Source organism: Zonotrichia leucophrys, chromosome 7 (assembly GCF_028769735.1).
Source record: "Zonotrichia leucophrys gambelii isolate GWCS_2022_RI chromosome 7, RI_Zleu_2.0, whole genome shotgun sequence".
Taxonomy (NCBI): domain Eukaryota; kingdom Metazoa; phylum Chordata; class Aves; order Passeriformes; family Passerellidae; genus Zonotrichia; species Zonotrichia leucophrys.
This window is the reverse complement of record NC_088177.1, coordinates 26,105,962-26,118,823: the sequence shown is the minus strand read 5'-3', so window position 1 is coordinate 26,118,823 and position 12,862 is coordinate 26,105,962. Positions and strand designations below refer to the sequence as shown.

The 12,862-nt window shown below is 35.3% G+C and overlaps 1 protein-coding gene across 4 annotated transcripts in view; it reads left to right on the top strand.

Moving 5' to 3' along the window:
* Positions 1-12,862, top strand: part of UBR3 (ubiquitin protein ligase E3 component n-recognin 3) — a 98,636-nt gene that overhangs the window by 39,747 nt on the left and 46,027 nt on the right. For 2 of the 4 annotated variants that reach the window (XM_064718459.1, XM_064718458.1), the window contains exons 19-25: positions 458-554; positions 981-1,122; positions 3,323-3,427; positions 4,319-4,492; positions 4,709-4,738; positions 5,954-6,414; positions 9,330-9,418. In XM_064718459.1, coding sequence (XP_064574529.1) covers positions 458-554; positions 981-1,122; positions 3,323-3,427; positions 4,319-4,492; positions 4,709-4,738; positions 5,954-6,414; positions 9,330-9,418 — 1,098 coding nt within the window. The remainder of the gene's footprint in view (positions 1-457; positions 555-980; positions 1,123-3,322; positions 3,428-4,318; positions 4,493-4,708; positions 4,739-5,953; positions 6,415-9,329; positions 9,419-12,862) is intronic. The other 2 variants (XM_064718461.1, XM_064718460.1) reach the window with 1 other exon arrangement.

Here is a 12,862-nt window from a genome sequence, read left to right as displayed (position 1 = left end):
GAAATTTTGTTGTTGCAGCAATTTTGTTCACTGCACTTAAAGGTAAAATACCATCCACCTGCTAACAGCTCCACAGTCTTTACTTCCTACTTTCAAGAGGCTTGTGCTTATCACATACAAAGTAAAAAATAATGTAGGCTTTTACTCACAAATACTTGGAAATGACAAAGAGAAAAACAAGTCACATACAGAAATGATGTTTTGCTTAATAGAGTGTTACTTTTTTATTTTTGAAACCAATCAAAATTTTGCAACAAATATTTTTCTAGTTTGATAAAGAGTGGTAATTATTAGTATAGAAAGTATTATTAGTAAGAATTATTATAAATTGCCGTAGTTTGCCAGGAAAAATAATATAATAGAAGTGACATAATTAATGCTAGTTAAGGAGAGAATCTAAAATAAGTGGTAAGGTCTTTAAAGAGAATGCTAACATGTAATTTCTTTTAAACAACAGCTGAAGTTTGGGATAAGGAATTTGACCCTGTCATGGTAATACTTCGAACAGTTTACCGCAGAGATGTGCAGTCTGCCATGGACAGATACACAGCGTTGTAAGTTGGATCATTTTTAAAAATGCAGCATCATCCTCTTGCTCATTCCACAACAAATGTTTTGTTTTCACTGCCTGATAATGCTAATCACTTTATCAGTGATGTTTTCAAGGCCCAGATTTGTTCTTGAGTAAATAGTCTATAACAAGCAATATGAGAGTTTTGGTTATCTTAGTCTGTTACTCTTCCATAAATGTTTAAAAATACACCAGAAGGGCCACAGACAAAGTAGTGAATGTCATCACAGATAAAATACTTAACCAAAGATATTGTTTAAAAATCATTTACAGCTTACTTGAAGTCTTATCTATTTTTATTTAGTTTACACTTAGGTACACAAAGCAAAGTTTATCTATAGCAGTGGCAGGTTTCTACATTATTGCAGTGTTTAACAGTGGTTTCAACATTTAACATTTATTTCAACAGCTTAAAGCAAAGTGGCAAATTCCCTGGGAATCCATGGCCTCCCTACAAGAAGAGAACACCGCTACACCCAAGTTACAGAGGGCTCATAAAGCTTTTGCACTGTAAAACTCTGCACATTGTGCTCTTCACACTTCTTTACAAGGTACAGTCATGATTTGCATGAAGTGCATTAGTTCACGTCGACATTTTTGCAGAAGTTCTTAGAAGCATGACTTTTAAAACTTTATTTGGAGTAGTCAGGTTCCATTTAATATAATATTTTTAGTTTATTTTTCGAGTCTAGTACGAGTTTCTTTCCCTACCACTTAGATTATTTCACGAATGATTGTTTCGTATACACACACTAAGTCAGTACCCAAGTGGATGAAAGATCCTGTTCCACTTTGAGGAACACTGTATTAACCATCAGAGGTGCCATTCAGATTGCTCTTCCATGATGGTTTCAGGGAGCACAGTGGCATAAGTGGTGTTCTTCTGGCTCCTATTGCAGAATTTTAAGGCATCAGCAGTGGCTGTTCAAAAATACAAACTTTAATGGCTTTAAATCCTCAATGTCAAATAAGTCTCATAACTGCAGTTGTTTCTAACACAATTTTCCAAATATATTCTGGCTTTTGATAATGTTACAGCAACTGTTTTTTAGGGTTAATTGGTGCCTTTAAGTTATGTTTGGTTTTATCTTTGATAGTTTGCTGCTGTCTTCAAGAGAAGCAAGGCTTTTTGAAGAGTCCATTCATCAGAATATGGACTTTGAATCTGTACTTAGAAAGTGTTTTCAAAGCAGTGTGCTGCAGAGGCAGATGAGGGACTTCAAAAATTGCTTTGAGTAGCGTTTTTCCTGGGCAGACTTTTCCTTTTGTGCTCTTCTAAGGGCTCCCAGCTTACCTAAAACTGGTATTTTGTTTCACTGTTAAATTTCTGTTGAATAGAAAATATCTGTTGTACTACAGGAAGGCTGGTGAAGGAAAGGAGATCTTGGGACTACATAGAAGATCAAATAATGTTTTGACATGGAACAAAAATTGAGACTATAGGGAAGGAATGCATCATCTTTTACTGTCCTGCTTGGGTGTCTTAGGCCACTTTTTCTCTTAGTCCATTAAGAACACTCAAGGGCTTAAATCTTGAGAATCTTAGCCATTACTGGGTTGCTATTTTAGCTGGAATACCAAATACTTTCCCACCAGATTTATGGATGGTGGAAAATACGTAGTGGTTGATTTTGTAGGTTGGCTTAAGTAATGCCTGCTCTCTTTGTGAAATTTTCCCAATTCATGGCAGCTTTTATTATATCTCTGGGCTTTTGGGACTTCCTGTGGAAGAGCAGTAAACTCTGTTTGGTGATGTTACTTTTCAGAAGCATTGGTCAATAGGACTTTTGATTCCAACTGCCACAATTACACGTGCTCTTCATATTAACAGAATACTGAGTCCTCTTTCAATTAAATAACCGCTATCATCTCAGATTTGTTTGGGCTTGATTAAATCAGCTCCTCAGTCACTTTTCAGAAAAGATATTGTAAAACAATATTATTTTTAAGAACTTTGTCTCTCTGATGTTTCTAATGGCTTTATCTACTTAGAGAATTCATCCATTCAAAACCAAGTAATATTTAAAACTTTACTAGGCTGCACTCTAAAAATACTAATTTGTATAGTAGCCTGTCTACAATGAAATTTTAAACATATTTTCTCACCCACTTTTTTGGTAACTTGCATTTTTTGCCATTTTCTTTCCTATAGTTCAGAGTATTCTCAAGAGGAAAGTTGTCCTGGTTTTTAATTTTAGCAGTACTGATTCTTCCTCTCAATGCATTGAAAGCTGTGTTAGAAGAAAGATATGGGCATTTATTAATTTAAAGATAAGGTCTTTTATTATTTTTAACTAAAAAAGATTATGTGGAGGTGGTTATGAGCTAAATTGATGTTAAACTTTGTGGTACTCCCAGTTATGCCAGCATCACTGATAGGACCAGGACCTTGTGAGGCCTTTGGTGATTGATGACCTGAAAAGGGGAGGGAAGGTGGGGGCAGTAGTGGTGTCTGTGCAGCTGTACCTGTCACTCTGGTGTTAATGCAAATCACAGCTTGAACTAGTAATGGCTTAAAGGTAAAAATTTGTTTGACTGGAAAGACATAAAACCAAATTTTGCTTTTGTGGTGGTGACCAAAGGTTAGGTTTTTTCTAAATCTCAAAATAATTTTAAATCAGATTTAAAACAAACAAACAAAAAAATCCACAAAAACTGAAGAGTCCAAAATGTATTATCCAGAACACTCTTTCTTAAGTTTAGATGTACTGAAGCCTTAATCTTCTATGATTGGTCTTTTTTCCTACCTAGATATTAATGGATCATCAGAATTTATCAGAGCATGTGCTTTGCATGGTTTTATATTTGATTGAGCTGGGGTTGGAAAATTCTCCTGAACAAGAATCAGATGAAGAGGTAAGAATAAATACCATCATTTTCTTCAAAATACTGAAGTATTTTTTAATGATTCAGTATTCTTTAAAATTAGATTTTACCATAGTAGTTAGAATAAAGCATCTTTATTAATATATATGGGGAACAAGTAATAAAACAATAAGAACATGCTGTTGTGAGGAAGAGTATGGTATCTTGTTATGTTTTTCAGCAGTTTCTGTATATGTAGTCAGACTACACAGATTGATAAGATCTTTATCACTGTATAAATTAGAAATTGTGCAAAAAATTTAAATCATTAACTCTGAAAATCTCTAAATTTTCACCTGAAACCCTTATCGCTGAGCATTTTATTGCTACAGTTCTATATCATCAAAAATACGTGAACAAGTCAGAATTTTAATTCTACTTTTAATTCTACTTTTAATGATATTTGAATATAAACAGCCATTATTTTTGTGATTCCAAATTCCCTTCTATTACCGTAGTTTTTTAACTGATCAACACTGCTTTTTGACTAAGAATTTGCCACATTTTTTTCCAGAGATTGACTTCTGTATAATTCTGATTTGTTATATTAATTTTCGATTGTACAGCTTAGGATTACTCTCTGGAGTTCCTTTTACTTCTGCTCGCTAGCACCAATGGCTGTATTTGACTATATTCATATAAAATACTTAGACGTATATATATATCAGCCCTGTGGTCCTCACGGGACTCACATCAGTTATCAAACTTTCAAACTTTTTAAAAGGTATATTAGCTTTGTTGAGGTACGTAATGTTCAACATACTGTTCCTATCTCATGAAGATATTATGGCCTCTGTCATACAGTTACAAAAGCAGCACAAATTATTTAATATGAGAAATTTTATAAGAGAAAGTATACCACAGTTTGCTTAATTGTTTTAGGATTCTGCAGGTGGACAAGAGCGTTGCCACGATAGTTGGTTTCCAGGCAGTAATTTGGTTTCTAACATGCGTCACTTCATTAATTATGTCCGAGTAAGAGTACCAGAAACTGCTCCTGAGGTGAAGAGAGAACCACCTGCAAGTACAAGTTCTGATGGTTTAGCTTCATCACAAGTAAGTGGATAAAATACCAGATTCTCTGGGTTAGTTTAAGTTATTGCCTGTGTTGGCATTTTTGTTAGTTTTGTTACTGTTTTTATGAGTTCCTTAGGATATTTTTCCTTCAGTTTTTTTTCCTATATTTACTGATAGCGGAAATAGAAGTTATTTCCAATGATGCCTCCTTCCTAATGATGTATTTAATGACTTTTTTTGTCCTCAATCTACCAGAGTTCAAGGCGGAAGAGCCTCCAGAGAGAGGTAGATCTGTGTGCAGTTTGTTCTCCTAAGCCATTAACTAGCAATGTGCTTTAATTGTGCTCACCTTAACTTTCAGTGGAATCCTCTAATTTTCCTGAATTTCCTTTTAATTCATATTGCAAGGGCTCGTGCTTTTTTCATGTTCTTGACGGTAATGTTAGCTGGCAGACTTTGAAGCAATAAAACATTTTTAATATGTATTTGGAAAAAAAAGCTTCTTATCAAATATAAAATGCCGTTGATAGCTTACTGCTTGAGCTTTGTGTTTAGGCCTGTTTGATCTTGCCAAGATACTACTAACATTTAATAATGTAGAATAGTCTTAGCTTTCTTGAGTCTAGGTGAGTTTAACCTTATATTGAAAGGGCTTTTCAAATTATTAATAGCAATTTGTTGTTGTTGTTGTGAAACAAAGGAATACATAAATGGTGGGATCCTGAAAGATTTATGGCCAGTAGATGATACAATCTCTGGGTCAGTGTTGGTTTTGTATCTGTTGTATACAGCACTTCAGATTACTGTGTGCCAGATGTAGCAGAATACAGTGCATATTTCTTTTGCATGTTCATGTCAGAAAAATAGACAAAATCGAAAGTGGGGACATGGTATACATGGTACTGCAAGCAAGAGTAGTATAAGATAGTTCTAAATGGGCTCTGTCATTAAAGTAACTGCACTCCTATGCTCACATGCCCTGGATAGCAAGTTCTGGCAAACAGGCTTGTGTGGCTTCTGGATGCTACCTAATAAATCCAGATAAAATGCGCAATGTCCATGGGGATCTGTGGGCTCACCTGTATTCACCTGTGTGATGTAATGAGTTACATTGTGCAACAGCGCTCACTAGATTTGAATAAAGGCATTTAAATGACATAAAGATACTGAAGTTATTACCATTCTAGAAAAACTAAGGAAATATTACCTGGATAACAGAATTGTAAGTTAGACTAGAGTAAAACCAGTTGCTAGATTTTTCGGTATGGATATTTTCATTTGGTACTTGGCTTTTTATGCAGTTGCATATAACACTTGTACAAAAATACAATATGCAGGTTTAGTATTTTGTTATCCTAATTTTCAATACATTTTGGGAGTGGAAAAGAATCTTTGTTTCATGCTTTTCTTCCTAGCTTCAAATATTTTTCATAGTTTTAGAAATGTGGGTTGTTTATACTTGTATTTTTGCAAATTAATCATGATAATTTTTTTCCCAAGAACTCAGGGACAGCTCAAGTGTTCAGTTTGGTGGCAGAACGTCGGAAGAAATTTCAGGAGATCATCAATCGGAACACCAGCGAGGCAAATCAGGTGGTTCGGCCCAAAACGTCGATGAAATGGTCAGCACCTGGTGCAACTCCACAGTTAACCACAGCCATTCTAGAAGTCAAGGAGAGCATACTGTCTTTGCTGATTAAATTGCATCACAAACTCTCAGGAAAACAAAACTCTTACTATCCCCCGTGGCTGGATGATGTGGATGTTTTAATCCACCCAGAAATTCCGAGGTACTCACATGGAGATGGAATGACAGCAGTAGAAAGAATTTTACTGAAAGCTGCTGTACAGAGCAGACTGAATAAACGTATCATTGAAGAGATATGCAGGAAGGTGACACCTCCTGTACCACCAAAAAAGATCAGTTCTGCAGAGAAGAAAACGTTGGATAAAGAAGAAAGGTAACTTTAATAACAAGATAAAGGAGCAGTAGAAGGACAGTGTGTGTTGTGCATCTATTGATTGATCTTTAGGATTTTGTATGAATTACATACTAAAAGAATGAGTCTGGAGGGTATGAGAGTCAGAGACTGACATTTGGGGGATGTCAGACTCAGCTGCAAAGACCTGGCTGGAGTGGGAAGAGACTGACACTTGGCTGGTGCAAAGGGCTGGAACGTGGGATTTGAGGGCAGTGGACAGTGCATAGTGTTAGAAGGTTAGGGCATACAAAGTGGGGAATTCAGGTCAGAGTACTTACCTCAGTAACTGCAGTAGAGAGCACAGGCTGGAGTGAACAAGAAGACAGTTGAGCACTTGTTCATCCAGTATTTTGAAGGGTTTATGTAACCAGCATATGTAGTTACGGTTCTAGAAATTTGCGTAGAAAAGTGCAGTCCTCTGACTCAGTAGGTTTCTGGATTACTTTTATTTTTCTGCTATTTTATTTCTTTGAAAATAAATTTTTCATTAAAATCTCTGATATGTCCAAAGCCTACACTCTACTGGAAAATAACACATAGGAATATGGCAAATAGATTTATGGCAAATATATTTGTATGCTACATACTTTACAAAGTAAAATTATTTTTGTCCTGCTTTATTTAATTGTTTAATTTTCAATGCTGTTCTTAATAGTGCTTTTAATGAGCGAAATAGTCAGGGTTTAGCATGTAAAATTGCTAATCAGAAAGAGCCAGAATGAATAGCTGCTTTAGGTAAAACACAGCTACATTTTGGGCACCTAATCATTAATGTGGCACTCAATAGTGCTAGGTTTATGTACAGGAGAAGCAGGGGCATGGGTGAAACAAGTAACTTTTCATATAGTAAAGGGGTAAGGTCATTCCTTTCTCTCTATAAAAAGATGTGATATTTTCAAGGATCTGTGGGAGGCCCACTAAGTTTTCAGTTAAGTTTGGGGACTAAAGCAATGGTAAAAGTGAATTTTTCCCTTTTTTTGTTGTTCTGAGTGATTATTATCATCTTCTCAAATTTATAATGGTATTGGTGGACTGATGAAGTTTATTGAAGGACAGTGTGATAACTGAAATGACTAAAGACAATGTAGAGTGACCATGTTCATAAAGCCAGGATGCAGTTTTTACCCTTTCAATTGTTTTAATTTTCCCCCCAATTCCAGTTTTGTGTCAGTGAAGACTGAGCAGACTGTGAACGTTAAGCAATCGCCTTTTTTTAGCTTCAACATATAATGGCATCACTCAGGCAATGGATTGTTGCCATAGAAACTGAAATACAGGACCAGAAGCAAGCTTGAGCTGCTTGCAGTATTTTTTCAATTGCAGTGTCATATTCCCATGGGCCACCATGGAAAATTACTGAGCTGTACTGAATCTGTCAGAATTTGTTTATGTCTTCTTATTAAATGCATCTATTTACAGTCACTCTGCTTTTAGTTGAGGTGTTGAGAAATTTCCAGGGAGAAATAAATAAAATCAAGTCTAATGAATGCTCTGGTCTGATCCTCAGAATAATGAATCTTAGTGACGTCGTAAATAGAAGTTATTTTGAGAAATGGTGACTGTAAAATGTAGCAGACAAATGGGCAGAGATATTGGGGTCTTTCAGGTGCCTTTAAGAAAACAAACTAGAAGCTTTCACTTACAAACAAGTCCCCTCAGGATGACAGCTTACACTCTGAGAGCTGCTTTGGGCCTGTGCATGCCAGTTCCTGTGCAGGACACCGATAATCACACAGTGCTTGAGACTGAAGAGCACTCACCCATCAGGGTATCAGACACCAAGTGATATTTCTAAAGCCCATGTCAGTTATCTGAATCATCTCTGAGCACTGGAAAAAATGCATTGTAAATGCTGGCGCACAGAATTTGTAGCTATGATAGAACTTCTGTAGCTGTACTGGGGAGGTGCTGTGTAACCCCCTCAGCTGAGGACATTTTTTGTGTGGTGAGCAGCTGTACTATAGGGCTTTTGTTTGGTTTTCTCACTTCCACATTCCCATTTCCTCCATTTGTAAACTCATGTCAAAGTAAGGAAAATGAATGTCTGTTTTCTTTATCGTTTTACATCCATCAATATTCCTGTACCCATTGCAGTATGTATTTGTGTAGGGAGTTATAGAGCTGGTCATACAGCCTTGGACAGGTCACTGAAACAGTTTAAACAGTAGAACAGACAAGAGTAAGCCTCTGGTGTTTTTCATTTATAAATCCAGAGCTGTGAACAATAAGGAGAAGTTAGTGAAGTCAGCTTGGCCTCAGGGAGATAAGGGCTTTAATCTGGATGCAATCTCAAGGTTCTTTAAATCCCAATATAAAAGCTGTTGGTGGCCAGTATTTTGGGTGGAAGTGGGAGAGAAGGAACCACTGTGAGGAGGCTTAGCTGGAAAATAAATTATGCATAATTGTTTCCTCTGCCATCAAAAGCTTGATATCAAAAGGGAGCGAAGTAGGCTTTTATAATTGTTGTTATTATTAACTTGCAAATTTTGATTTCTCACAGAAGTACTAATTTTTGTACAAATGACATTGCTCTCTGGTTTTCATCCCATGTGGAACAGATAAAAAAAGTTTCAAGATTAAGGTATTGAGTTCCTTTTCTTGTGATGGTATGGCCTAATCTGTTAAAAGATCTTGTGGTGAACACCTTTGAAGGGTGTTTCAGGACAGGATTTTATTCAGTTTTTTTCAGACTCAAAAGAAAGTAACACTAATTTCTTTGAAAACTCTGCTTTAGAAAAGCAAAAGAATCCTTTTTTAGGCTTGGTAATTATCCCTTAATATCAACCTTCATTTGGAATGATACTGTTTAAGGTGGTAATTGTAATCAGCTTGACATTTTCAAGGGTTTTTTTTGCTCCATGTTTATTTTTCCTCTTTCCCCTTCCTTCACACAGACGACAGAAGGCCAGAGAAAGGCAACAGAAACTGTTGGCTGAATTTGCCTCGAGGCAGAAAAGCTTCATGGAAACTGCCATGGATGTTGGTAAGGTTTTGTGTGGTTAACTGCTTGCTTTTATGCCTTTTCCCACATGTTAGTATTAAGGTTTCTACTCAGATTAAAAAACAAAGACACACACAAAAAGAACCCCAATCATCTAATCAAACAGGAAATCCTCCCTCAGATTCTGCTTTTGTATCCACTTGTTAACTTTACGCTTAGGGAGCCTAACTTTGATTATAGGACAGATATTGCTAAATATATAATTGCTAAAAAATAGATTAAATCTGTAGGACATAAATTTATTTCTAGTTTTTGTTAATATACAGTACATGAAATTATTAAATACGTTATATGTTTTAAAGTATTTACATTTAATATAAAATGTCCCCAAATTAGTTTGTCTTTTTAAGATTGCATTTTTCTTTAATCTGTAGTAATAAAATTTAATATTAGTAATAAAATGTAAGATTATTTCTCCATAGAGCCTCAAATTTCAACATGGTGAAAATTTTAGCTTTTAAATGTGTTTATGGATCTAAGGAAAACATAATTTTTTAGATCACCTCAGTTGCTATAAGTGATAATGTTGTATACTATTTCAAATACTGTCTTTACACACAATTGGGTCTTATTTTTCTTGAGGGTGAGTTCTCTCAGATTCTCCTGTGTAGAAGTGCATAATCCTCATTAGTTTGTGTTCAGCCGAGGAATGGAAAATATTTTTGTCGTTTGGGTCACTTCAAAGAAAATTAGCACTTCTGAAAGATAAGTAAAAGCTGGAATCTTCCCAGACCTTCCATCAAGTATCATCTGCTGTGAAGTTTTGATTTGAATTTCAGCATTGGTTAGAAATATTTTGACAACAGTATTTGCTGAAAAAGTCTGTCTCTTGAAATTGTTAAATTCCCTTCAGTTCATAGGTTGCTGAGAAGATTGATTCATTTATACTTACTAAGGTTTTGGATAACTTAGCAAACTTAGATGGGGCTCTGAGCAACCTGCTCTAGTGGAAGATGTCCCTGCCTGCAGCAGGAGGGTTGGAACTCCATGATCTTTAAGATTCTGTCCAAACCAAAATTATTAATATTCTATGAAATTAATCACTCTATATATGATGTTATGTTTGGAGGGTGTGCAATACTCTAATTTTCATCTGTGAACTTTGTATTGTAAGTCAACCTCACTAAATGGCAGCTGTTTGTTTGTAATCTAATTGTTGAAGTAAGGAAGAAGAACCTTGCAGTTCTCCTTATTAAAAATTAAGTTTTTGTATGGAAAGTAGCTGGAAACTTCAAATCTTCAGTCACTTATATTTTGAATTTATCATATCTCAACTTTGAAATTGATGGGATTTATATATGAAATCAGATCTGTATTGATATATCTACCTACCTACCTATTTATATATATGTATATGGATGTAAATGTACCTGTCAATAGCTATATAGCTATATTTGCATATATGCATTAATGTGTGTAATTCCTTCCATGCACAGATTTTATAAGCTGTGTACTGCTTTGATTTGTGGATGAATCATGGTAGCTAAATCAGTAAATTACATGGCATTTTTTTTTGTGAAGGACTGTGAATACTTAGCTTTTAGTTAATTCATAATTAATTCTCAGGTAGGTAGACCTGGGCTTTATTTTTATGATTGTGCATTAAAAAGTTCTTGGGCATGCAAGATTTAAATCACTTGCTTCTTAGTATTTAAAGAATTAGTAACTCCAGATGCCTCAATGTAAAATGTAGTGTTTACTGTCAGTTATACCAGATCATGCACAGCACTAGATAGAATCAGCTCAATGAACTACATTTTCATAAAGTTAATTCTTCATAAAGACATTTGGCAACAACTTAATAGAATTCCAGGCATTGTGTTAACTAATAATTACTTTGCTTTTCCACTAATTGTTTTCAGTGTCTTCTATGTTGTCATTCCATTTTCTGGCTTTGTTATGAAAATACACTGAAGTAGTACTGTAGTACAGTAGTAGCTTTTATGTTCTGACTGGCATTAGAATAACTCTCAGAAAGTAAGTTCATATACAATTACATAGTGCATGGGGTTTGTTTAAAAATCTAGATTAATTTTTGCCAGGAATATTTTCTTCAGTTTGTTGTATCTAGGTGGTTTGTTTGGCTGTGAATTCAATCTCTATACGATACAGAAAATGACTGAAAATGTTGCAGAAACTATTGTTATTGTAATTTTGAAGCACAAAACACAGTAAGAATTTTGAAACTAGTCTTTTTTGAATGATTCAATTCAAAACTACTCTTATGTAATTCATAGGTTTACCCTGAGTCATAGCCTAACAGTGCTGAAATAGCTGTTAGAAAGTGAAAAATCCATTCATACCAAGATCAGTAGGAATTCACTCCCCTCTCAAGCAAAGTCTGTTACCTGTTACTTTTCTTATAGATTGAAGCCCAGCAGTAGGTTTGTCTTATTCACTTGTTGTATCAGTAATACTGTTAAAAATGCAGGGATGGTGAGGCCTCAGCTCCCTTGTTTTGTGACTGTTTCAGTTGGTGCCATTTGGGCAAATTTATATTATTATCACTGGTAAAATGGGAGAACTGTTGTATTGGTTTGGGGTATAGCACTTAAAAACTTCATAATACCTTCTATTGACAGTGTAGAAGATTGGAAATACTCTGTAAAGAAATGTGCCTAGGAAGAGATAGGAATAATGGAGAATAGCCAAAGCTTAAAGGTTATATTATTATAACCCATATACTTCTTAGTTTCTAAAGTGTTTAATAAAGTGCACAGAGGCACTGTTAATCCCCTGAGGTATTGCTCTTTGATTGTTGGGATGCTGCAATGAAACATGGCTTAAAAGGAAGTTACCTAATTACGTGTTAATTATTCAATATTAAATGTGTCTCATTTTTCTAGTAGAATTTCTTTATTTGAATTGATATAGACAAAATCATCTGAGATTCTGAAAATAAAGGTTGGCATTTTCTTTCACATAGTTACTGTAGAAAAAAATCCAATTATGTAGCACTTTCCATTTGTGCCCCCTGTTACTTTCTATTTATATTCTGTGACATCTGCAGAACTGCATTGCCATTCAAGCTTGCCTGGAAGTAATTAGGTGAAATTTAGAAACAGTTATGTTAATGAACTAGGATAGAACAGCATCCACTGTGCTGTCTTTAGCTGTTTGACTGCAGGATAAACAAAAAAGGAAAAAAATAAACCAAGCAAAGTGTTCTAAAAACAGCAGATAGAGCTCTTAATGTGTCTGGGGGACTGTCCAGAGAGTCAAAAGTGTGGTGTTGGTTTCAGCTCCAGATGTCTTCCTGCTCCTGGTTATAGCTCCTGGTTACAGCTCCTCTGAGCTTCACCAGCACTGCCCCAGGGTGAGACCATGGTTTATCTTGTCATGTGGAACTCTGTGCAAGAAATTTTAAAAATATTTCATAACCTTGCGACTTGATAAGAACAAAACTAAACCACTCAGTTCTAGCTT